The sequence below is a fragment of the Pan troglodytes genome, chromosome 1, assembly GCF_028858775.2.
Source record: "Pan troglodytes isolate AG18354 chromosome 1, NHGRI_mPanTro3-v2.0_pri, whole genome shotgun sequence".
In the NCBI taxonomy this organism is placed as follows: Eukaryota; Metazoa; Chordata; class Mammalia; order Primates; family Hominidae; genus Pan; species Pan troglodytes.
In genome coordinates this window covers 18,905,734-18,933,025 of record NC_072398.2, presented here as the reverse complement: position 1 = coordinate 18,933,025, position 27,292 = coordinate 18,905,734, and the positions used below count along the sequence as shown (strand labels likewise).

Sequence of the window (27,292 nt, the reverse complement as noted above, 5' to 3'; positions counted from 1 at the left end):
TGTCACAGCCTCATAAAAACACAGCTTTAGGGATGGGGCCAGACCAGTGGTGGCCAGGAGCTGGGATGGCAGGGAAGCGGGGAGTGTGACTGCAGAGGGGCAGCACTAGGGATGTTTGGAGGAGGGACAGAGCTGTTCTGTCTCCTGGTTGTGGTGGTAGTTGGACAAATCTTCATGAGTGTGAAGGCTCTTAGAACTGTACACCACCCCCAAAAATGTTATGGGAAAATTTTTTAAAGAAGGAAGTTCATTTTATAACCATTCAAGGTGCAACTAAAAGCAACATTGTCTTAGTCCATTTTATGCGTCTCTAACCAAATACCACAGACTGGGTAATTTAAAATGAACAGAAATTTATCTACTCATAGTTCTGGAGGCTGAGAAGTCCAAGATCAAGGTGCTGGTGTCTGGCAAGGGTCTTCTTGATGTGTCATCACATGGTGGGAGGGCAAAGAGAGGGCAGGAAAGAGCAAGAGGGGGCCAAATTCTCCATTTTATAATAGCATCAATCCCACCCATGAGAGTGGAGCCCTCATGGCATAGTCACTTCTTAAAGGTCACCTCTTAAAGGCCTCACCTCGGCTGGGCATGGTGGCTCATGTCTGTAATCCCAGCATTGCGGGAGGCCGAGATGGGCAGATCACCTGAGGTCAGGAGTTTGAGACCAGCCTGGCCAACATGGAAACCCCATCTCTACTAAAAATATAAAAATTAACCAGGCATAGTGCCGGGCGCCTATAATCCCAGCTACTCGGGAGGCTGAGGCAGGAAAATCGCTTGAACTCAGGAGGCGGAGTTTGCAGTGGGCCAAGATCGTGCCTCTGCACTCCAACCTGGGCAACAGAGCGAGACTCTGTCTCAAAAAAAAAAAAAAAAGCCTCACCTTTTAATACTGTTACAATGGCAATTAAAGTTTAACATGAGTTTTGGAGGGAACAAACATTCAAACCATAGCAAATATTAAAGTCAAGCTGTACTAATTGTGTATACCACAAGACATTGTGACACAGTCACGATTCTTGATGGAGAGTAGATATATTTTAGTAAACATGAAGATGCCAACGGAAGGGCTTTCCGAAAGTAAAATAGCAAATAGCCGTTCTATCAAGCCAAGTGTCCTTCTAGGGAATTCTCTTACATGCTAAAGATAGAACAGCGTACAAGCCAGATCTCAGGGAGATTGCCTTCTCTTGAGTGTAGACAGCAAAACACACAGCTAAATAAGGTATTTTCAAATAGTAATCAATGCTGTGAAGAAGATAAAATGCAGTCATGTGGTCAGGCATGATTAGGACAAGCAGTAGGAGAGGTTTTCATGGTCAAGAGAACCTTTGAGGAGGTGTTAGGTGAGTTCAGACTTGAAAGGTGGGAGGAGGTCCCTCTGGGACCCCAAGGAATCAGACTACCTGCAGGAGGAGCAGATCCAGGCTGCTGAGGTGCATTTGGCATATCAGCCAAATGGAAGCCAAGGGGAGCTGGAACCTAGAGAGTAAGGGGACAGTGCACAGGGGCAGAAGAGCTAGACAGGCCCGGGCCATGCACCTTTGCAGGTCATGGGAAACGTTGGATGTTATTTGATTCTGGAGGAAAACACTGGGGCTTTTCAGCAGTGCCTGATGTCTGTTTTATGCTTTGGAAAGGTCCGTGTGGTTGCTGGGCAGAGGGTGGCCAGGAGGTGACCCTATGGTGAAACAATGGTATGAGTGCCCCCTCCACTCTTGGAGCCAGAAGCAAGGGTCCTGTGAGCACTGTTGCAGTAGCCCAGGCCAGAGATGTGATACAGTCATGCACCTGTAACAGCGTTTTGGTCGGTGACAGTAGTCCCGTAAGATTATAGTACCGTGTGTTTACTCTACCTTTTCTATGTTTAGATAGAAATACTTACATTTAGATAGAAATACTTACCATTGTGTTACAGTTTCCTCCAGTGTTCAGGACAGTCACGTGCTCTACACGTTTGTAGCCTAGAAGCAATAGGCTGTACCATGTAGCCTAGGTGTATATTAAGGATACACCATCTAGGTTTGTGTAAATGTACTCTATGATGTTCGCACAACGACAACATCGCCTAAGGATGCATTTTTCAGGTTGTATCCCTCTCATTAAGCAGCACCTGGCTGTACCTGGAGCAGGTGTGTAGCAGTGGAGATGGGGTGAGATCCAGCTCCATGGCGAAGCAGGCAGTTGTTTGCTAATAGGGCGGCAGAGAGAAGGGAGGTAGAGCAGGGAATTAATTTAGGGTGATGCCCAGGAGCTTTGTTACACAACTGCGCTGGCGTGCTGCCCCTACAGAAATAGGGAAAGCCTTGGGGTGGGTGTGGGTGTGGGGATTGCTAGCTTATCTTTTGTCTAGTTTTTTTCTTGAGACAGAGTCTTGCTCTGTTGCCCAGGCTGGAGTGCAAAGGTGCGATCTCGGCTCACTGCAACCTCCACTTCCCAGGTTCAAGAGATTCTCCTGTCTCAGCCTCCCAAGTAGCTGGGCTTACAGGCATGTGCCACCATGCCCGGCTAATTTTTGTATTTTTAGTAGAGACAGGGTTTCACCATGTTGGCCAGGCTGGTCTCAAACTCCTGACCTCAGGTGATCTGCCCACCTTGGCCTCCCAAAGTGCTGGGATTACAGGCGTGAGCCACCATGCCCAGCCATTTTTAAACTTTTTGGTTTTTTTTCTTTTTTGAGACGGAGTTTCGATCTCGTTGCCCACACTGGAGTGCAGTGGCGCGATCTCAGCTCACCACAGCCTCCACCTCCCGGATTCAAGCGATTCTCCTGCCTCAGCCTCCTGAGTAGCAGGGATTACAGGCATGCACCACCACACCCAGCTGATTTTGTATTTTTAGTAGTAGGTTTCTCCATGTTGGCCAAACTGGTCTTGAACTCCTGACCTCAAATGATCCGCCCGCCTCAGCCTCCCAAAGTGCTGGGATTATAGACGTGAGCCACTGTGCCTGGCCATTTTTAAACTTCTTAAAAGTACAGATTATACAATACACCTATTATACAGAAGTCAGATTTTTCACATAGGGAATCTGATTTCTGAGAAAACTTTAATAGAAGCCAAAATAACAAATAATGCTTCTGACCAAATTATCTTCTCTCAAAAACTATGTTTCTTCACAAATGTTGAAACTTCATTTTTGTTCTTTACTAAAACAAAAATATGATCTTGTACAATAAGCTTTACAAAATCAAACAAAAATGTGGACATATGTGCTTTTTCCTGGGGCAGCATGAGATTCTTTATATAGACATATCAGATGCCCCACACCAAAGCCATTGATACCTACCAGCAAACAGTGAGATTTCAGAAAACAGTATGTTAAAGTACTCAAGACATTGCACTCTTTGTTAGAAGAGAAACATTTTCAAATTGTATTTCACAGCCCAGGAGCCTGTATTCTCGAGATTTGGAAAAGAAGCTGATCCAGGGTTTCATTATTTTGGGGCAGCATGAATCTGATTAAAAAGCCCTGCTGTTGACCTTCAGCCAGGCTGCTCTTTACCTCAGTTGACTCATCTGAAAGATAAAGAAGTGGAATTATATCACTGTATTTCTGAGGTCTCTTTCCAGCTGCAGGTTCTCTTAATCTCCTATACAGGTTGAATATCTTTTATCCAAAATGCTTGAGACAAGAAATATTTTGGATTTTTGACTTTTTCAGGATATGGAATATTTATATGTACTACCTAATGAGATATCTTGGGGCTGGGACCTAAGTCAAAGTACAAAATTTGTTTGTTTTATATAGACCTTATACACATAGCCTGAAGTTAATTTAATACAATACTTTTCATAATTTTGTGCATGAAACAAAGTTTGTGTACATTAAACCATCAGAAAGCAAAGGCGTCACTGTGACCGCCCACTGGATTCACCTTGCCCGCTGCCCAGATGGAGCTGACTTACCAAGATGGGAATTGCAATAGAGAAAGAGTTTAGTTCACACAGAGCTGGCTAAGTGGGAGACTGGAATTTTATTACTTAAGTCAATCTCCCCCAAAATCCAGAGGCTAGGGTTTTTCAAGGATAATCTGGAGGGAGCTGGGGACTAGGGAGTGGCTGCTGCTGATTGGATGAGGTGCAATCATAGGGGTGTGGAAAATGGTCCTTGTGCCTGCCGAGTCTGCTTCTGCATGGATGGGTCCACAGGACAAGCTGGAGATCTGGATGGAGTCATCAGAAGTGCAGAAGCCTGAAAAGACATTACAAAAGGCCAATCTTACGTTCTGCAATGGTGATGTTATCTGCAGGAGTAATTGGGGAAGTTGCAAATCTGTGACTGATTTGTTAGTCCAACAAAGGCAGTCTGGTACCCAGACAAAAAGAGGGTTTGTTTGGGGAAAGGGCTGTTACCATCTTTGTTTTAAAGTTAAACTATAAACTAAGTTTCTCCCAAAGTTAGTTCTGCCTATGCCCAGGAGTGAACAAGGGCAGTTTAGACGTTAGAAGTTAGATGGAGTCAGTCAGGTCAGATGCCTTAAACTGTCAATTTTGTCATTGTTAAATTTTTTGCAAAGGCGGTTTCGTCACTATCTCATGTTGGTGCTCAAAAAGTTTTGGATGTTAGGGCATTTTGGATTAGTGATGCCCAACTTGTAATAGATGACATTTAATATTTATTTAATACTTATTTAATACTACCTAAATACTTGCAAATACCTGCAAAAACAAGGAGGGCCTGGACAAAAGTGAGTCTCCCTCGGTGCCACTGTATCTGCAGCACTGAGACTGTTTGGTGTAGATACCAAATAAATACCTGAGTGAACCAATAAATAAATGAATAAAAGGAGCTAGCACTGAGTAGCACATGGAGATCATTCCTTGGGGCTGCCTAGTTATCCTTTTCTATTACGAAGACAGAAAAGAGTTGCTTTGCGTTTAGGAATTTTTAAGTGATTTAGTCACTTCAGAACTTGAGTGATTTGAAAACAGTATGACTGGAGTTGATAAAACCTTTAAATCATTAAGGCTGAAAGGAACCTAGGACATTCTGGAATCAAATCCTTTCATGTCCCTGTTGGGGAAATCCAGGTGCCAGATGTTACAAGTATTTAAGTTAATAACTGGTTAAAAACTGACTAGGCATAGGTTAAGGCATAGGTCACTTAGCAAAACCCCAAAACCCCACTAACAATATTTAGTGGCTCTTCTGAGAAATGATATGTATGATCCAGTATCCCCCAGCACTTTAAGTACTCATTGTTGTATCTGTATATTTTTTAATAGAGAGAAAGTAAAAATTCATCAGTCTCATCACCAAACCAGTTGTGCCATAACACTCTCATAATTTGATGAATTCCTCTGTCAGTATCTATTTCTGTCTCTCTCTCTCGTTTGCTCACTGGCTCTCCTTCTGCCTCTACACACATATCCACTATATGCAATTCTGCAAACTGTTTTATTTTCCCACAAGTCCAGGACATCATTTCTGTCAACATGTAAGATGCACACTCATGTTTTTAGTGGTCACAGAATATTTCATTTGATTCCTTCCTCATATTTAGTCATAAAGTTTCTCTCTCTTTTTTTTCTTTTTTGCCATTATAAACAAAGCAGAAATGAGCATATTTTCACATGTATATTTCATTCCTAGTTGATTGCTGCCTTGAGATAAATTTCTAGAAGTAGAGCTGCTGGGTCAGAGAATAGGTGCATTCATATGTTCTTATCTGTGTTGAATGGCATTATGGATAATAGTCCATATTCTACTTCCTAAAATGAAAAAGTATATATATCACCTTATATGAAAGATATAGGTCCCGTACAGAAATTATTTTAATAGTGGTATCTCAGATCAGTTGAAAGTTTCGCCATTTTACGGAATTATTTTAAAAGGCGAGCATTGCCTCCTTACTGTATTTATTTTGGAAGAACACAGTGCCTTCTCTATGGGGTTCTTAAGGAGGGCTAGCTATAGCCTGAAGTGGGAGTCCACCTTGTAGCCGAGACCAGAATATGGGAGCAAAGAGGTTGGCTGTGTGCTTGCTACTTCATGGATGCTTTAAGATAATTCTAGGCAGGATACGCTGCTGATACCTATGCAGATGATAGCTTTTAATGCATGTCAGACATTCAAGAGTAGCTTGTCCCAGGGGCTTTATTTATGGCAAATCATGGTTCTATGAGATTTAAGCACATGGTTTTCTTTCCTTCTAGAAAAGCCGGCTGGGCGCGGTGGCTCACGCCTGTAATCCCAGCACTTTGGGAAGCTGAGGCGGGTGGATCACAAGGTCAAGAGATCGAGACCATGCTGGCTAATGTGGTGAAACCGTCTCTACTAAAAATACACAAAAATTTTAGCTGGGTGTGGTGGTACATGCCTGTAGTCCCAGCTGCTCAGGAAGCTGAGGCAGGAGAATCGCTTGAACCCGGGAGGCGGAGGTTTCAGTGAGTCGAGATCTCGCCCCTGCACTCCAGCTTGGCGGCAGAGCGAGACTCCATCAAAAAAAAAAAGCTAGTGCAAACATGGCAGTCTTTCAGCTTAGCCCCGCAGAAAAGAAAGTGATTTTCCCAGGAACTCTTATCTTATGTAGTCTGAACTTTTCCTCAAAGCTGTCTGATAGTGTCGTAGCCGTGACGGAGAAGGCCGTGGGGCCTGGAATCTCCTTGCTGTGCTCTGTGGCCCCGGCCCTCTGTGGACGCGTGATGCGAGAGTTTTTAAAGAGTAACTTTCTTTTGTCCTTCTTCATGATATAGACCCCAGTCCCTCCTTTAAAATACCGGCTCGTGCTGTAATTTCCACTTTGCCTTTTGCCCTTTGACCATCTGTGTGACAAGAAAGCCATTCCGATGGTTCAGTAAGCACCCGCTGAGGCTGGCTCCCCTCAGGTCCAGCTCGACGTGCTGGTGGGGACAGCCCACCCTCTGCTGTGTGCCATGATCCCAGCTGGAGCTGCTGCACACCCAGAGGGAGCCGCCTCAGTCACACGCCAGCAGACAGGTGCAAATGGAGTGATGCAGACAGAAAGAAAGCAAATCACACCTCAAGATTTATTTTCTTTCTAGAAACACCCGCCGGGCAGCAGAGGTCTGGATGGATGAATACAAAAATTTCTATTATGCAGCAGTGCCTTCCGCTAGAAACGTTCCTTATGGAAAGTAAGTGGCAGTTCTGCCTTCACACAATTACTGGGGATTCTTGGGGTATGGGGGTGGGAGGTAAGGGGCTGCCACCAGCGTTGAATTCAGCTACCCAGGTGCCAAGGCGGGAAGGGGTTGTGGGCACAGGAGCGTGGGCAGTCCATACCACACCACCTGCCCCAACCCTGTTCTCCTCAGCAGATTTTCAAGTTTGATGTAGAAAGCCCATCTATTCTTAAAATTTATAAAGGAATCTTATTTCCCTCTTCTCCAGTATTCAGAGCAGATTGGAGCTTAGGAAGAAACTCAGCTGCAAGCCTTTCAAATGGTACCTTGAAAATGTCTATCCAGAGTTAAGGTAAGTCCCCAGGGATCTGGGGTTTCACTTTGTAAGGGCTTAGAAGCCAGTAAGGCCATAGAAGCAGCAGAGGGGAAATGGAGGTGGGGCTGCAGGCATGAGACTGGGCACCTGGGCCCCAGTGAGAGCCTGTGGTCTCACTCCATGGTGTGGAGCTGAGAATCTGCTCCCAAGTTGGCCTGCTGCTCTCTCTGTCCTGCAGAGCTGCCCTCCCATGCTTCAGAGTCCCAGAGGCAGTCCCCGGGCCTCACCTTGTTTTTGGCTTGTTCTCCATTGGCAAGGTGATGGGCTGGGTGACCTGAAGGACTGGTGTCTGACAGGCTCTTCGAGTGACTGGGAGCAGTCCCCAGCCTCCGCAAGCATGCAGTGTCTGCAGCCAGCCCTCGATCCCCCCGCCAGGCGCCTTTGCATGCCTCTGATCTGCTGCGCTCACCCTTGCTGCTCCTGTGGGCCAGCAGATAACGGCCCCCACGAGGCTCGGAGCACGGGGACCTGACCACGTGCCTCCCTCCTCCCAGCTGGGTTAATCACATGTGAAACGGAAGTAATAATGCTGCTGCCCCGCGTCCCTCCGGAGGATTCATGGCAGAAACACCTTTCTGAGCATTATTTCCACACCCAGCCTCTTGTTTTAAGCGAATACGAGCTCCCCATCTGGAGGGACCTGCTGATAACCTCGTGAGAAGACCTATAGATCCGCTGGGGTGGAGGAGCCATCTGCACTTCATCTTCTTAAAGGGACTGTCAGGCAGGTCGTGCCTTAATGCGGCACATTCCTTATTCTAAATATTCCCAGAGCATTTTACAACGGCTCACATATCTCCAGCACAGTGCCTGCGAACGCAAGACTTGCCACCATTATCTTTCCGCTAACAGCTCCTTCAGAGCCCTTGTCACGGAGATTTGTTGGACAGTTAGGTAATGCGGCCTCTCTCTGTTGCTCCTGTTCGCTCACTTGGCTCTTTGGAACCGTTTCCTCTGCTTTTCAAGTAACATGCCAGGCGCCAGGTGGCCCATGCCCCCTAGGAGGAGAACAGGAGAGAACACAGCGTCCTTCTCCCTCGGATCCCTGCCATGCAGGACAGCTTTTGCTGGGGATTAAGAGCACCAGATGGTCACCAGCGATGGTCACCTGCAGCGGGAAGGGTGCACTGGTCACAGTTGCTGGTTGCAGGGCCCTGGTCTTCTTCCTGCCAGCTCTGTCCTCTTGGCCATGTGCACTCAACCCCAAAGCACCCATTCTTCCTCTGCGTCTGGCCCCAGAATATGATGTCTACACCTCCTGCCTGGTGTCCCTATACAACAGATTCTTAACTGTGGGCACTAAGGCGGCTGCTCATCAACTCTCCGTCAGCCAAAGAGGGGTTTCAATTCAGTGGATTTTAACCCAACCATGCCACTCACTTTGCTTTTTCAGTCACAGTTGACTGCTGTTTCTCACAGAGGTCACCCATGGTTTGTAGTGACACTGGGCCCTGCACCCACTGAAGACCACATCTGAGGCACTGAGCACCATCCCGGCTGGCAAATCTGCTTCCCCTGCCTGTGGGGGGTGAGGGAGACATCAGCCTCGTGTTTTGTGTCTGTAATATCACTGCCGTTTACTGAGTGCCTCCTACAAGCCAGGCACTGGGCCGCATGCTTTACACGAAATGTTTTATGTAACACTTGCAGCAGATCTGGGTAGCTCGTAGCCTACCAAAGGGCAAATGGAGCTTCAGAGAAAGTGAGTCTTGCCTGAAAGCCAGCACCTGGCAGAGGTGGGCTGAGGTTTGGATCTGGTTCTGAAGCACGTTGTTCTTCCCTGTGGCTGTGGATTTGTTCACATTAGGCCACCTGACAAGTCTACCCACCTTTCCCGTCTTTACTGGATAAAGGTCAGATCCTAAGTGTATTGGAAAGTTCAAGGCAACAGGATCTGGCCACATTGATTTTCTAAATGACTTCCAATAAGACTAACATTGAAGAGTATCAGGAGCTTTTCCTTCCTTTCCAAAAAAAAAAAAAAAAATGACCTGATATAGAATATAAAGAATACTTCTCCAACATACAGTCTTAAAGTGTTGGAAGTCCAGAGCCTGGGAGAAATGCCGTGTCCCTGACACAGACTACCTGTGGTAGGAAGAGGCACGATGCCTAGTCACTGAGTCTTTCTCTCGTTCCTGTCACCTGTCATGAAGCCACTGAGCAAAGGGGCTGGTGGACGGGAGCTGGTGGTCATGTGCAGTGAAGCAGGTGATTCTCACGTTGTTTTTCAGGGTTCCAGACCATCAGGATATAGCTTTTGGGGCCTTGCAGCAGGGAACTAACTGCCTCGACACTTTGGGACACTTTGCTGATGGTGTGGTTGGAGTTTATGAATGTCACAATGCTGGGGGAAACCAGGTATGTGCATGGGGAAGCCAGGTCACCTGCAGGCCCAGAGAGAGCAGGAGTTGGGGGGTCCTGATGTTAGAAGTCCCAGCTGCCACCTTTCTCCTGGGATGGGTGATGTCTGTGAGGAAGCGCCTGGCTCCTGCTGGCCACAGCCTCTTTGGCAGCCAGCGCCAGGGCCAGATAGGATGTCACACACTTTGGTGCATCAGCTCTGTCATCAGCTTCGGACCAGGCTCTGCTGCAGCGGCAAGGGTGCACTGGTCACAGTTGCTGGTTGCAGGGCCCTGGTCTTCCTGCCAGTCCTCTCGGCCATGTGCACTCAACCCCAAAGCACCCATTCTGCCTCTGCGTCTGGCCCCAGAATATGATGTCTACACCTCCTGCCTGGTGTCCCTATACAACAGATTCTTAACTATGGGCACTAAGGCGGCTGCTAGTTATAGCCCCTGCCTGTTAGATAATAGCTTAAGATAGAAGATACTCAGTATTAATTGCTTCCATTGCACACATACACACCTTTTCCTAGAGGCATAAAAATGCACAACCACCAGGCGCCGTGGCTCACGCCTGTAATCCCAACACTTTGGGAGGCTGTGGTGGGTGGATCACCTAAGGTCAGGAGTTCAAGACCAGCCTGGCCGACATGGTGAAACCCATCTCTGCTAAAAATACAAAAAAATTAGCCAAGCGTGGTGGCGGGCACCTGTAATCCCAGCTACTCGAGAGGCTGAGGCAGGAGAATTGCCTGAACCCGGGAGGCAGAGGTTGCTGTGAGCTGAGATCACACCATTGCATTCCAGCCCAGGCTACAAGAGCAAAGCTCTGTCTCAAAACACAAACAAACAGAAAAACCCACTACCTTCTCTTCTCTCATCATTGCAAAGGAGAGACAAAATGAAGGCTTGATGGGCCCAGCTGAGACTTCGGATTCTAAAAACAGTTTTCCCATGAGATGATAATAGGAATTGGGTGAAATGTGAGCTTCATGCACGAAAGGGTAATCCTGTGTGCTCTTACCCCCTTCCTGAAAACTTGCCTGGCACTGGGAGAGCCTGCAGTTTTAAAAAAGGCAGGTTAACTCCGTGTGTGTATCCTGAGTGTATTGATTTCTTAACTTTCTTTAACTGGAAGTATTTTTGAAAGGGGGCATGTGCTTTTGTGTAAAGCTGAGTGCTCCTTCCAAGTGAGTGTCCAGGCAGACTGCAATCCACAAATACCTTGACTCCTTTCTTCACTTGGTGATGTGGTTTTAGCAGTTACTTGCAATGGCCTGGACATCCTAAATTAGAAGAGAGAGAGGAACCTGTCTGCCTGGGGCTTGACTGGGCCAGTCCCCATCCAGCATGGGCATGGGGCAGGTAGCCAGGGCCTGGCCCTGGTTCCCCTAAATCTCCAGCCCTTAAATAGAAGATACTTGGCTTTGATGAGTGAGAAAATAAGAGAGAGCCTCATTTTCTCGTGTGGTTTTGGTAGAGTTGATCCTGGATTCTCCGTATCAGTGTCAGCAGTCTCGATGGTTCAGAATAGCTAAATGTGATGCTATGTTTGGGTAAGAGCCCATGGGTCAGGTTTGCCGACAGGTATGAGTGTGCTTCCAGTGCCCGTGCACATGTGTGACACACACACACACACAATAGCACATATGCTCATCACGTTCTCACACAACAGCTCTCTTCTCCTGATTCCCGGGCTCAGTCCCCCTCTCTTCTTTGTGCACATGCACCTAGACTCATGTGCTGCTTCTTTCTTCTTTTTCTGTTACTCAGATGCAGAGGTTGTTTTGCTCTCTGTTTCATGTACATGACTTCATATCATTGATCTCTGTCCTTTTGATAAATATTGTTGGAGGGTTTTCTACTTGGCGGTACTATTTTGCTAGAGAAAGGGATTAGAAGGCAAACAAAGCAATCCCTTGCCTTCCAGAACTCACAGTTGAGCAGAGGAGCCACTGTGGGTTGTGAAACAGAGGAGGCACCTGCTCACCTCTGTGCTGTCCAGGTGGCTGCGCCTCCTGTTATTCCGGCTGCCCTCACCTCCATGTTTAATCGCTGGGCTTCCCTCTGCTGCGTGGCAGGACTGCGTGCCATTCCCAGGCTCCCAGGGCCTGGCGTCTGTGTGTAGCCTCTGGGCTGTGAGGACACTCCCCAGGGAGCAGGCTTCAGGTGTGGGTGCACACACAAGCCAGCCTTCGGCTATAGCCTGATGGACCAGTTTTAGGTATTTCACACTGTAGCAGGTCAGCCCCCCTGGGTACTCGTCACAGGCCCCACCCGTGTCAGGAGTCACCTGGAGGAAGGAACCCATACAGGGGGAGGGAAGAACAAAGACAGTGGAAGACGAAGCGGGTGAAAGGAGGAGGAGCCAGCTGGTATTGGTGGGGTGGGCAGAGGCGGAGGGGAAGGTGCCATCCCCACCGTGTCTATGCTTCTGTGTCCTTGTAGCTCCTCCATCCAAGACCCTGCTGTTAACTGTGTTCTCAGTCACTGCTGGGAAGCGGGGGACCCAGGGGACTCACTCAGAGGTGATGGAGGGTGCAGTGCGGTGCTGCTGTGGGTCCCGTTGTGGTCCAGGTGTGACTGGAGGAGGCGTCTCCGCAGGCTGTGTTCCTTCTACACTGATAACAGCGTGCTTATTTCCATGGTTTGGGCTTCGTTCTTGAGATCTGGAAAGCAGTGAGCTTGGGGAGAGATGTTTTATGTGTTTCCATCTAGAACCATAGTGAAAATCCACCGAAATGCCCTCAGAAAAGTGGAGCTCCGTGAGGGAGGGGGAAATGCTGGGTCTCATTCTCAGCAAGCTGGGTTTCATCTAAACCGGACAGATGGTGCTGCAAGGCTTGGTCGATCACACAGCATTAATGCAGATTTCACCAAATGCAGACATGTGGATAATTCGTGTAGGGTTGGGTGAAGCTTACCTCTGGTCTGTGGATGACAAAACGGACGAGGTGCCCACCCAGGTTCCGTACTGTCTGGGTGTTGGGCCTCTTGTGATCCCTGGCCAGCCTCACCTCCGTGTTTAATCTCTGGAGTTCCCACTGTCACCCTGCAGTGTTCTGATGATTTACGGAAGGTTGGAGAGGTCACTCCTTTCTGTGTCAGCGCCTCTGCTGGAAAGCGACACACCTTACGCTACAGCACATTAAACAGAAGCGTGTGCCCAAGGCCCCGGCCGAGAGAGTTCGTCATCAGAGTCTCCGGCCCCAGCTTCATCCCCTGTGCGTCAGGCTCTGTGACTGGCTCACCCCCCGCCAGCATTGCACCTTAATTACCGCACAGCTAGTAACACGAGACAGAGTCTGGGCCCTGTGGAGGTGGCAGGTCTACGGGAACCAAAGACTGTCTGTGTGGCTGCTGCCTGTGACCCTCCTCACCTGCCCTCAGGAGGACAGCCTGTGTCCCACCTTCAGGGCTGTGGCCCTCGCCCCCCGGTCCTGCCCAGTAGAGAGTCTCCAGGATTCCTCTCTGCACAGTGGGGGCACTGAGCAGAGGGCACAGTGCTGAGGGCAGCCACAGCACAGACCTTTGACACAGAGCGCCCGTTCCTCGCCTCTGCACCAACTTCAGGGGTCAGCAAAGGGCTGTGCCAAGGAGTGAACAAGATCGGGTCTGCAGGGCGTGTCTCCTGCTCTGCTTTTGCTTTTCCTTCTTGCTGTTGTGCAGCCATTACTGTTCTCACATGTGGGCTTTCCCTTCCTTTCCAGCAGTAAGTGCTGACTCCCTGCTCACTCTCTGTCCCCCTCCAATGGCCACATCCGGGGATTGCTCAGAGAACTTTTTTTTTTTTTTTTTTTTTTTTTTTTTGAGACTGTTTTGAGTTTGGCTGTGTTGCCCAGGCTGGAGTGCAGTGGTGCAATCTCGGCTCACTGCCACCTCCGCCTCCCAGGTTCAAGCCATTCTCCTGCCTCAGCCTCTCAAGTAGCAGGGATTACAGGCACGTGCCACCACACCCAGCTAATTTTTGTATGTTTAGTAGAGACGGGATTCCACTATGTTGGCCAGGCTGGTCTCGAACTCCTGACCTCAAGTGATCCACATGCCTCGGCCTCCCAAAGTGCTGGGGTTACAAGCGTGAGCCACCACAACCAGCCTGCCCAGAGAACTTTTACAAAATGCTGATGCCAGGTGCTATGCCCAGAGAGCCTGATCTAATTTGTCTAGGGTCAGAGGGCACCACCAGATCTCTAAGAGCTAACAAGTGATTCTAAATGAGGATTTGGCCTGGTGTAGTGGTACACACCTGTAATTTCAGCACTTTAGGAAGCCAAGGCAGGAGGATTGCTTGAGTCCAGGAGTTCAAGACCAGGCTCGACAACATAGGGAAGCTCCGTCTTTACAAAAAAAAAAAAAAAAATTAGCCAGTTGTGATGACCTGTGCCTGTAGTCCAAGCTACTCAGGAGGCTGAGATGGGAGGATTGCTAAAGCCCAAGAGGTCGAGGCTGTAGTGAGCTGTGATTGCACCACTACACTCCAGCCTGAACAACAGAGTGAGACCATGTTTCTAAAATAATGTAAAATAAATTAGGGTCGGGCACGGTGGCTCACGCCTGTAATCCCAGCACTTTGGGAGACCGAGGTGGGTGAATCACGAGGTCTGGAGTTCGAGACCAGCCTGGCCAACATGGTGAAACCCCGTCTCTACTAAAAATACAAAAGATTAGCTGGGCGTGGTAGTGGGCACCTGTAATCCCAGCTACTCGGGGAGCTGAGGCAGAAGAATCACTTGAACCCGGGAGGTGGAGATTGCAGTGAGCCGAGATCGCACCACTATACTCCAGCCCGGGTGACAGTGTGAGATTCTGTCTCGAAAAAATAAATAAAAATTTTTAAAAAATAGGAGTTGAGGAGCAAGGGTTTTCTAGTGGAAAGATAAACACATCAGCACATACAATGTGATGTGAGATGGCAGGATGACATGATGCATGTTACACCCTCAGCTTGGGAGCACCTTACTGCCTGGGCCAGTCTGGGGCCAGTGGGCTACTATCTAATCAGTACTTTCCAATAGAACCATGTGCTATGATGGGGATGCTCTACATCTGCCATTCAGTATATCAGCCACATTGTGGCAACTGGGCACTTGAAATATGACTAGTGTGAATTACAAGTTTAATTTCATTTCATTCTGGTGAATTTAAATGTAAATGGCCCTGTGTGCCCTGTAGCTAGCACATTAGACAGTACGGCTCAGATATTCCAGCTCACAAACCCACTGTGCGTGAGTCCTCTCTGAACCAACAGAAAGTGATGCTTTTTTGCATAGCGTGTGACACAGATGAGAAACGAGAGGGTAAGTAATATTTCCCAACTGAAAATAGGGCCTGGTGCTTTGGAAGAGTGAGGTTTGTTATCTGGTTTCCGGCTGAGCCTTGGCAGACACACAGGAAATGAGAAAATTAATGGCCATGCCTTTTAAGAGTGGCAGCTCAAAAAAGCATTTCTTAAATATTTATGAACTTTATTTTACAAATTCAGATAATTGAAATGCAACAGAAGAACAAAACGGCAACTAGCTCTGTTGTTTGCCCAGCTGAATTAGTTTTTCTGGAATCCTGTGTAAAGTCTGCTTTACAGTAATTAAGCACACAATAGCAAGGAGGTTGTAAAAACATTCAGACATGATCTTTAACTGGGTGTCAGCAGACCATCCAGCATCCGCCAACACCTGCTGCCAGGGACAGTCTGGAACCCTTCTCCATACCAGCGTTGTCCCCCTTACTCAGGACTCTCCTCTTCACTGTGAGTGGGCGTCTCTGTGTGCCACAGTTTCACACATCCTGGTGGTGTCCCCAGCCCCTGTGAGTGCAGGGACGGAACAATGTGCTTCTTCCTGGCCCTCTCCATCCTGAACGCCATCTGCCTATGGGAAACACACACGGCTCCCTCTCTACACTCCACACCTTCCATACTCTGTGACCCAGTGAATAGGAAAAAAACAAGCTGCTTTTCCTCCTTTATACTCTCACAAAACTTCTCACCTCTGACACCAGCCATGTGGGCTTTTCCCCCCACACCAAGCAATTCTCCAATTCTCCAATTCTCTGCGGACACTGAGTGTCCTGCCTGTCAACTCAGTTCTGACACTGCCTACCCAGAGTTAGCACAGACCCCATGGGTTATGGGCTTCCTCCCACAAGATGCTTCTACTCCAGATGCCAGTCCCAAGTCCAAGTTGTCACCTGCTGTCTGACTGTAAATCAGGGCTCCCGCGACCTCGCCTTGAATTCATTCATTTGCAAGAATAGTTCATAGAACTCAGGAAAACGGTTTACTTCGTGGCTTACCTGTTCATTAGGAAAGACTGAAACCCAGGAGCAGCTGGACGGGAGAGATGTATAGCACGCAGTGTGGAGGTGGGGTGTTGGAGCTTCCATGCCCTCTCCAGGTGTGCCGCTCTCCCAGCGCCTCCCTGTGTCCGGCAGCCACATCCCGGAGTGCAGGGACTTTGACGGAGGCCTCATCACATGGGCATGATCTCCAGCTCCTCTCCCCTTCCCGGAGGATGCGGTGGCAGGGGACTGACAGTTTCAAGCTTCTCAGCATAACCTAGTCTTTCTGGTGACCAGCCCCATCCAGGAGCCCATTAGAGTTGCTTCATTAGAACAAAAGACACTCCCATCACCCAATAAATTCCAAGGGAGTAGGAGCTGTCTGTTGGGAACCGGGGTCAAAGACCAAACACTAGAATGAAAGATGCTCCTAAAACCCCTGTGGCTCAGGAAATGACAAGGGTTTTAGGAGCCTTGTGATTGTGCCAGAAAGCAGGGGCAGACACCAAATAATTATTTTGATGATGTCACACTGTCCTAGAGTATGGGTGACGTGGAGTGCCTGTGGGTGCTTGGAAGAGCTGGCTGGAACTCACCCATGTTGAATGACAGCATCATAGAATGTTGGGATTCGACTCAGGGTCGGGTGGCCTTCCCCAGAGAAGGTGGCCGGCAGGGGTGGGTGGGTCAGGGCTGCCTCCATGCTGTGTTTGGAATGCTACAGTGCACAGGCCAAGCAGGTGCTTCTACTCTAGGACTCTTCAGAGCCTTTAATAGACTGAATTTCCGAGAGATAAACACAGCACAAAGTCTGTTTCCCAAATTCATTTGACCTAGAATCCATCTTTCCTAGGATTCCTCACAGAGTAGAATGTGAGGAACGCTAATTAAAAGGTGAGAAAATGGAAGACCCGGGAAGTGAGCAGCTTGCCCCAGCCTCCCTCCCTGTCAGGGGAGGAGGAAGCCTTCAGACAGGTGAAGGTGTCTTCACTGATTCCTAGACGGGTGTCCGTGCCTCTGCATCCCCTCTGCTGATGCCGAGAGCTGGAGATGGTGCATCCCGCCAGTGGTTGTATAAGGTCTGAATGCTAGAATCTTTAGGGTTGGGTTGAGTTTGGTTTGGTTCGGTTCGGTTCGGTTCGGTTCGGTTCAGTTCGGTTTGGAGACAGGGTCTCGGTCTGTCACCCAGGCTAGAATGCAGTGGCACAATCACAGCTCACTGCAGCCTCGGCCTCCCAGGTTGAAGCAGTCCTTCCACCTCAGCCTCCCAAGTAGCTGGGACCACAGGCATGCACTGCCACACCCGGTCAACTTATTTTTTATTTTTAGTACAAACAAGGTCTCGCTATGTTGCCTAGGCTGATCTCGAACTCCTGGCCTTAAGCAGTTCTCCCGCCTTGGCCCCCAAAGTGCTGGGATTATAGATAGGCCTGAGCCACCACACCGGGCTGAATCTTCACCTTTTAATGTTTTTCTAATGACGGACTATTTGTTCCAACATGATACAGATACTAGACAGTGAGGCTTCTTTAAACACTATTTGTTCCTTTCCTTACCTCTGTTTCCAAGAACCAAGAAAAAAAACAGTGTCTTCATAGCACATAATAGTGCCTGAAGTTGCAGAATACATTTATTTGTGTGTCTTTCATGTTCCCCGCTAGAAAGGGAGCCTGGCTCTGTGACAGCGCCGGTGTCATGCAGGTGTGCAGCAGGTGGTCATGGGACAGACCGATAGAAAGACAGACAGACAGACGGAGGGGAGGGCCACTGCAGCGTGCTGGGGCTTAGAGAGGAAGGGGATGGAAGTGGATAGTGAGTCCCTGTGGGCTTTTAAACTGGAAAGGGCCTTGCTGCCTCTGGATATTAAGGGGTGTTCATCCCTTTGAGTGGGACAAATGGAGAGTGATGGTCAGAAGCCTCACCTTCCAGTCCCTGCTGTGGCCCTGCCTGGAACAGGCTCCGGCCTCCTCTGCCGCCTGGGACCATGTCTCGTTTAGTATCCAAAATGGTTGTCGTCTCACCCTGTCACAGCCTTTAACTTGTGTGTGTTTGTACATATTTGTGTGTGTGTGTTTGTTAACATCATGGCGTGTTATTTAAACACTCTATAGCTCAGTTTTCTCATCTATAAAATGAGAATAATAATAGCCCTCATGGAGCTGTTGTATAAAGGGCTTAAAATAATGCTTGGCACATAGCACCCCATTAAATTTAGCTGCAATGTATTCAAAGAAATTCATAGATCTATTCCTCCAGTTTTCAGAGGGCTTCATGAGCACCCATAGATCAATTAGCGTTCACTTAGGAGGCTGTACACAATATATTTTGCTTACGTATGCGATGTGTTATTTACTACAGTTCACATTCATCAATGCTGTTTGCAGGCCACACCTGCGTGAGGGCAGAGTCATTCCAAAATAGCATGGGTGGACCAGTTGCCAACTGTCTACCTGGTGTATACCCAAGCTTGTGCCACAGTTTTTACAGCTCACATTGGATTATAGAAAAATGAGCAAGGCAGTCTAACTTGTATTTGGGGCTAAAATAGTTAATAGTTTTATTTTAGTTACTGAGGTCCTCAAAGCACTTCTGCGCATCACTCAGCCAACTTACTGCTCAGTTGTGAGGTTCTCCCACATCTCTGGTGTTATAAATTTGCCCTTAGGCAAAAAGTAATTCTTTCGTTCTCAGTTGGCTCAGGGGTTCTGAATCTAAGCTCCGCCCCATGACCCATTTCCTTTTGGAGCCCTCATCGATGCCCCTTCTTTCCTTTCACAGCCCGGTGCATAGCATGCCTCTGACTTCTGGTTTTGTGTTCCAGGAATGGGCCTTGACGAAGGAGAAGTCGGTGAAGCACATGGATTTGTGCCTTACTGTGGTGGACCGGGCACCGGGCTCTCTTATAAAGCTGCAGGGCTGCCGAGAAAATGACAGCAGACAGGTACGGCTTGCAGGCACCCTTGGGTGCCCGTGATTAACCCAGACCAGGGTAGCCACGGCCTGCGCCCTCTTGCTCTGTGCTGCCTCTCAAAGCATCCATCTCTGCGTGTACTTATGTGTTCTTTTGCATCACTGTGAATAATGTCTAGCTGCCCTATTAGACTTAAGCCACAAACCTAATGTTGCTTATTTCTGATTATATTCTCATTCTCTTCCCTATGCCGCTGAAAATTTTAAAGAGAAATTATCTACTTTTGTTTATTCATCAAATAACTTTTTTCTATTTCAATTTACAAAAATTCTAAATGATTAATGTTCACATGGATGGTACTCGATACATAATGCAAGTGTGTGTGTCTATGTGTGTATATATGTGTGTATATATATGCACATATATACACACATATATACACACCACATATATATACATGCTACATATATACATATATACATGTCACATATATACATATATACACGCCACATATATACATATATACACGCCACATATATACATAAATACACACCACATATATATGCATATATACACATCATATACATGTATATACACACCACATATATATACATATATACATGCCACATATATACGTATGTATATACACACCACATATATATACATGTATACACACCACATATATACATATATACACACCATATATACATATATACACACCACATATACATATACCTGCCACATATATACATATATAGACACCGCATATATATACCTATGCATGCCACATATATGCATATGTAAACACCGCACATATATACATATATACACGCCACATGTATACGTATATATAGATGCCACATTTATACATATATAAACGCCACATATATATACACACCACATATATATACATATATATACATGCCACATATACATCTATAAACACATGTATACATGCCACATATATACATATGTAAACACCACATATATACACACCACATATATATACATGCCACATATATACATATATACAAACACCACATATATATACATATACACACACACCACAGATACATATATATACAAGCCACATATATACATATATATACATGCCACATATACATATATAAACGCCACGTATATATACATATAAACACACCACATATATATACATATAGATACATGCTACATTTATATATACACCACATATATATACAAGCACAACATATATACATGCCACATGTATACATATGTAAACACCACATATATATACACATATATACACACCACATATACACACCACATATATATATACAAACACCACATATATATGCATATACACACACCACAGATACATATATATACATGCCACATATATATACAAATATACATGCCACATATATACATGTATATACACGCCACATAGATATACATATATAAATGCCACATATATATACATATATAAACACCACATATATACATAGACACCACAGATATATACATATATACATGCCACATATATATACGTATATATACATGCCACATATATATACATATATAAACACATATATACATATATAGACACCACAGATATATATATACACACCACATATATATACATATATACACACACACACATATACACACAGTTTCTTTAAACATTTCAGAATAGACTTTTTACCTGCCTTGTAAGCCGGTTTTCTCTGACATATTCCCTTGTGGCAGCTTGTGGGCACACCCTTTCTCAAGGCATGGGGTAACAGTTAGTGTCAGGAATAGAAATGCAAGCACAAAAGGTCCTCCTAGTATGCCCATACTTGGAGTGCCTGCCCCTGTTCTTACAGTCGGTCCTTAGAGATAGATGGGATGTAGGGAAACTGAGGCACCGAACCTACTGGAGCCAAGAGCCTAGGCCAGCTTCTAGTCTAACCCTGATTTCACAACAGAAAAGTCTCAGAAAGTCATTGCCTCCACCCTGGAGTCATCTGGGAAGACCAAGGCCAGGACCGAGTCCCCTGTTCTGACCCCAGTTGTCAGGGAGACGCTTGCAGAGGGCCCTCTTTCACCTGTCTGTCTCCAAACCCCTGCGCCAGCTCTGGGTGCTCCTCCTTCCCTGCTCTGCAGAGTCCCAGCCTGTCCTGGCAGTGGGAGCCCCTCTCTAGGGTTCTGCTCACAATCCGCATCTCTAAATGTCCATCTGTGTTGATGACTTGATACCAAAATGTGTAAGGGAGTGCCTGTTAAACAAGAGAAGGCTAGCACCGCTTGGACCCAAACCACCTAGAAATTGCCTCACTCATTGGCCCCTCGAGAGGAAGCTCCTCGAGGGCAAGGCTGGCATCTGCTGAGCCAAGTACTGGGTGAGTCTCAAACACATTCCCCTGGGATGTAACGGAGCAGAGATGTCTTTGGATGTAATGGATTGATAAAGTGATGACTTTAGTTGACACCTTTTTAAAAAACAAATATTACTTCAATATTGCTTAATTTCGAGAATTGACAGGTGTTTCTACTTCAGTCCCAGTTTTGGGGAACCGTAACTGACACGCCTTAGGACCTTTGTGAAGCATGAAAAGACCTATAAATAATTTTTTCTGGATGCATGGCATGTATAAATGGGGATCTGTTAGGTTTTAAACCCCAAGACTCAGGCTATTAGAGAGAATGTGGGGGCTGTTTCAGTAGAGTCTGACTGCCTTGAAAATCTGCGCTCCGCACCCCCAACCACAATCCCATCAGACAGACACATCAGAGCCCACAAGGCCACCTGTGCGAGACGGAGCTGGGGTTTTGTTGTTGTTTTTCTAAGGTTCTTGATTTAGCTGATGCTTTGACACGGTACAGGCAGTCCCTCCAGTGGCCAGAATCAGATTCCGTTCATTCCGAATTCTTTGTTGAGAAGATTCCTGGCTGCTCAGAGTAACAGGGCAGCCTCAATACATACACACTTTACATGACAATGGGGAAAAACAGCATGAGGGGTGATTGACAGCAACGAGGGAGCTGGAAATGAGAGGCAATGACGGGCACTTAGCAAAAGCCTCCCCGGCTCCTCTGATTGCACTGTCTTTCCCTGCTGGCAAGAACTCCAGGTGAGCAGGTGGACGGAAATAAGGAAGGCAGGGTACAAGTGACAACATCCTTGTGGTGTTTCGCGCAGGTCGGGTCCCCAGCACTGGGCTCCTCTGCCTGCTCCGACTCCTCCCTGCCTCACTCACTGGCCCCTCGAGAGGAAGCTCCTTAGCAAATTTTATCTTGGAGCTGAACTGGCTTTGCCAGTTGGAACATTTGGTTTCCAGGCACGTCCATGTTTTCATATGATGTGCATATTTGCAGAGTCAAAGGGGAAAAGGGAGGCAGGAGTGAGAAAATTTAATTCTGCAATGTCAAAAGGATTTGCAAAAAATACTTAGGTGAAGGAGCTTTCGTGCACACAGTATAAAAAATTAATTAGAACCACAGACTTCATTATTTGAAACAAGAGCTTTGGGGAAGAAAAAAATGTTACTTTTTGTTTTTTAAGAACAAACATTAGAGATTTTTAAAGGGGGATTTTTCTTTTTTTCTTTCTTTTTTTTTTTTTTTAAGAGACAGGATCTCACTCTGTTGCTTAAGACTGGAGTTGGGGGGGTGGGTATGACCATAGCTCACTGCAGCCTCCAACTCCTGTGCCCAAGCGATCCTCCCACCTCAGCCTGCAAGGAGCTAGGACAACAGGCATGCACCACCATGCCCTGCTAATTTTTTTTTAAAAAATGTTTGTAGAGATGGGTTCTTGCTATGTTGCCCAGGCTGGTCTTGAACTCCTGGCCTCAAGCGATCTTCCTGCCTCGGCCTCCCAAAGTGCTGGGATTAGTGTCATGAGCCGCCTGCACTCAGGCTGAAAGGGGTATTAATGTTACTTGCTAAACAGGGCTCCTCAGATTTCCTTCAGGCTGGGTTGTGCGCTTTGATTCTGGCTTAGTTGGTGGGTAACAGGTATGCGGGTTGAGTTTGGTTGTTCGCTTGATTTGAGTGTTAGTAAAGAGGCATCGTACCCTGTACTTTACAAGCGGCATGTTCAGAACTCAGCAGACATTGGTCCCTGCCATACAGAGCACCAGGGGGCTCAAGGGTAGCAGAGACAAGTTTCTCATATCCACCAAGGAGCTTGCACACCAGTAGAGAACAGACTACATAGAAATAGGCTTCTCAATGCTATGTTCTGTTCACACAACCATCTCTCTTCCTGACATTTGGCCTGACACCGTTCCTCTGGCTCCTCCGAGCAGAAAGCCCTAAGTGGGAGCATGGAGGTGCCCAGACCAAGGCCTCCAGGCAGGGCTGCTTTCCAACAGCCAGGGGAGGAGCTGGCCCTGCGTTGTGTGGATCCCTTCTTGGGGTGAACCATCACTGGATCAAGCTTTCATACGAAGGCATGCAAATTCCCCTACATCAAATCCTGTGTTAATGACGAAGGGGTGGGTGCCCAGAGCTCTGGGGCTCAGAGGAGGGGACACCCACAGAAAGTTTGGGGCAGGAGACGTTCTGAGTTTTGATCCAAGGCAGAGAATATGTTTCCTTCCTGGGTCCCAGCAGCACCTGTGGCTGGTTTCCTGTGGGGCTGCTGCAAGCTCCCCGGCCGTTCAGATGAGAGGCTGGGAAAAACGTGTCTATCTGTGAGTTTTTAATGCAGCCACAAGGTCCTGAATTCACACGAATCTGTTTGTACTCCTTTGCTTGTGCCCACACTCTAAGGCACTCTCCTGTGTCTTGCAGAAATGGGAACAGATCGAGGGCAACTCCAAGCTGAGGCACGTGGGCAGCAACCTGTGCCTGGACAGTCGCACGGCCAAGAGCGGGGGCCTAAGCGTGGAGGTGTGTGGCCCGGCCCTTTCGCAGCAGTGGAAGTTCACGCTCAACCTGCAGCAGTAGGAGGGTCCGGGAGGCCCTGCTGTCCTGTCTCCTGCACCATTGGGTGGAGTCTGGTGATCACATTATTGATTATGTTTCTTAAACTTTCCGCGAAACTAATATACCTCAGTATTCCATCATGGTCTGAAAGTCAAACTTCGGCAAGGCACGGACGACTGTGCAGACACAGCAGCGGCAAGAAGCGAGAACTGCCCTCCCCCTCCTCTCGGTGCAGCCCAGCCGGGCCCCCTTCCCCAGGCCGGAGCGCCCCTCTTCCTTCCAGCTTTCACTTCTGCCGGCTCCGCAACTGAGTGACACCCAGCGACAACCGACCGGGGAGTGGTAGAAGCAACTGAACGGACGCGTGCGAGCTGAGGACAGGGCGGGAGGAGGGGGCACACATGCCCCAGGGGAGCGAGGAGAACTCTTGAAATCTCCATTTTCAATCCCTTCGAAATCACGTATGGTTTCCACAAAGCCGAGTCGTGTCACGTGGCAGGTTTACGTCGATAGTCCCTCTCTCTGCTCCTCCATTCGCAAGTGTCTTCCTGGGCCAGACTCCCCTCCACCTGATGTACTTGCTATATTGAGGATGAAGTTTTCTATGGTGGGACACTAAATATAAAGCTATATAGAGAAGGAATGTACGGTCAGTTCCCTATGGTTTCTGTAGATCATCGTCATCTTGTATATTCCCCACAAAGCCGTTCGCAGCTTCCGGGAGAAGGGGCCAGAGCCCGGTGGGGCCAGTTTCTCACAGAGGGAGGAGGTGGCCTTTGTCCCCTGGAGCCCGATCAGCCAGTTGGTGCTACTGCTGTGGCCAGCTGGGGGGCTTCCTCCAGACCACCGGCCTCGGCCCCGACATCCCTGTTGGGCGTCAGCCTGAGAGTCCCTACTGTGCGTCAGAATCCACCTTGCGTGCTGTGCATATCTGTGAACCTGGAGCGGTTACTTATTTTGACAGATATCACTTTGGGTCTTTTTACATTAAATTTCTTTTCTCTAAGGAATATAAGACATACCCCATAGCTCTGTGTGAGCCAGCAATACCGCTGCCCCCTGGCGACAGGGCAGACCAATGATGCCAGGCAGCTGTCACACGCTAGCATTGGCTTCATTGTGATCTGAGCCCTGCACGCTGGGCCTTCAGAATTAATGGCCAGCAGTGTCAGGGATGAGCCCGTCAGCCAGGGCACAGGCCTGGCTCACAGTCATGCACACCTGCTGGCCTGGGGAGCTCCAGCCAGGCAGCGAGTCCTGCCCCGCCCGCAGCTCCCTCCCACACCCCATCTGGCCAAGGTGACTGCTTCAGGGGGCTTTGGGGAAAGAATTAGGAAGGGTCAGAACCAAACAATACCTGCTCGTTTACACTGAGGATTCAGGGCGGGAGACAGGAGCCTTGGGGTCCTGTTAAACCACAGACAGTTAGGAACTGAAAGTCATAACGGGGAGAGGTGCCTGGCTTCTGCCTGGGTGCTCAGGAATGTTCCTCATCACCCCTGCCACTCTGTGGTCAGTGCCCTGCTTCCTCCTCCACTCCTGGCCGTCTTCTCCAGTGCCACACACACAGATGCTCAGTCTCAGAGAGGCTGGCACAGCCTGGCAGTCTGAGAAAAGCGTCAGTTAGGCACACCTGCAGGCCCCTCGGAGGGACAGCGGCGGCCTTGGAGTTAGGAGCCACCCTGGGAGGTTGTGCCGGTGCCATGCTCCTCCCTGTGTCTTGTATGAAAGGGACCACTGTGTGTCTTCCTCCCCGGTGGGAGCCCCACGTGTGTGCACTGTAGGACAGCGGCCCCGAGGTGGAAGCCTGGCTGGAGGGCTGCCCTATAGGTCTCTTCCCGCCTCCCCTGCCATGCAACCAGATGTGTTCTGAGTGGGCAGCGTGCCCCCACGCTGGAGCAACTCCGCACGCTTCTGTCTTTCACGGTGGGCGCTCGGGGGGAGCCTGAGGAAAACCCCCTTAGGTACCTGTGCGAGGCTGTGGAATGCAGGCCAGAGCAGGGTGTGCGTAGCCCCCAGCACCCAGGTTCTTTTGTCAGACCCTGTGACCTGCGAGCTGCTACTACTGTAAGGAGGGAAAAAAAATGGATGAATCTGGCTTGTTTTAAAATCACGTTTTTTGATGAATCCTTTGCCCCCACACCTTTACCCCGCCCGCACCCCTAGGCCCTCTCAGCCTTGGTATCATCGGATGTGTCTACCCAGACCCTTGTGCGGCCCATGCCCTGGGGGCAGCATCCTGTCCCTGAGCTGGGAGGCGGCTTTGGATGATCCGGGCGTCAAGAGCAGGGGTGGGCCAGGGAGGGGTCCTTTGCGGTGAGCTATGTTTACATGACACAGTGTGCCAAAGTGACTTACTGTGGTTGCGTTATTTTTTAGTCATCAGGACTATCTCACCCTCCCACTCCTGTTTTTAAAACTCAGAATTCTTTCCTAAGAGCCCTTCGAGCAAAGCGTGCCGAAGTTAGTTGTCTTCTCTGTGGTGGTCCTTTCTTATGTCTTCATAAAAGCTCAGATGATGGTATCTGTGAGTATGTTTTGCAAATTCAAAATATAGTTTGGTAATTTTTTTTTTCCAGTTGATTTTTAAAAAGAACTGCTGTACAGAGCTTGTACTTTGTCCATTTTATAGATGGAAACCATCCTTGAAAATTGTTTAACTTAAATAAAGAGAAGATACTTTCTAGATACCGCTCTTTGCTGGCCAGAGTCTGTCCTGGTGTGTGAGGGCTGGGTGGGGTGGATGTGGGGACTGGGATTGGGGTCAGCCTTCTGCAGCTCCTGCTCAGTGGCTGTTTCTTATCACCTTTTGCAGATGTGCTTTTATTGCTATGCCCTTTGGTTGGTTATTCTTACTTGTAATAATAATCATTATCATTTGTGGAGTGTTTATGATGTGCCAGGCACCCAGCCAAGCCCTTAAATACACTTGCATTTTACAGCCACAGGGGAAGCTGGTGAAGGAAGTTGCTAGCCTGCTCAAGGTCACGTCCTTCCTGTGTACCTGCCTGGAGCCAGCCCTTGGCACTCGCACCCAGACCCTGTGCTCCAAACCAGGGGACAAATATTTTTACAGTTTTTCAAGTAGTTAAGATTTATAGACTTGTTTACCAGTTACCTGGGGCTCTTCAGTTCCATCCAGGCGTCTCTGAGGTTCTTCAGATACTATTTATTTTATTTTTTTTTTTTTTTTGAGACGGAGTCTTGCTCTGTCACCTAGGCTGGAGTGTGGCGGCGCAATCTCGACTCACTGCAACCTCCGCCTCAGTGATTCCAGCGATTCTCCCACTTCAGCCTCCAAGGTAGCTGGGATTACAGGCACTCACCACCATACCTGGCTAATGTTTTGAATTTTTAGTAGAGATGAGGTTTCACCATATTGGCCAGGCTGGTCTTGAACTCC

The 27,292-nt window shown here is 48.0% G+C and overlaps 1 protein-coding gene across 1 annotated transcript in view; it reads left to right on the top strand.

The window, feature by feature from the left end:
* Positions 1-26,577, top strand: part of GALNT2 (polypeptide N-acetylgalactosaminyltransferase 2) — a 215,317-nt gene extending 188,740 nt beyond the window's left edge. The window contains exons 12-16 of the mRNA XM_003308809.6: positions 7,008-7,100; positions 7,357-7,440; positions 9,699-9,825; positions 18,907-19,026; positions 23,755-26,577. Coding sequence (XP_003308857.1) covers positions 7,008-7,100; positions 7,357-7,440; positions 9,699-9,825; positions 18,907-19,026; positions 23,755-23,910 — 580 coding nt within the window. The 3' untranslated portion in view covers positions 23,911-26,577. The remainder of the gene's footprint in view (positions 1-7,007; positions 7,101-7,356; positions 7,441-9,698; positions 9,826-18,906; positions 19,027-23,754) is intronic.
* Positions 26,578-27,292: the final 715 nt, after the last annotated feature.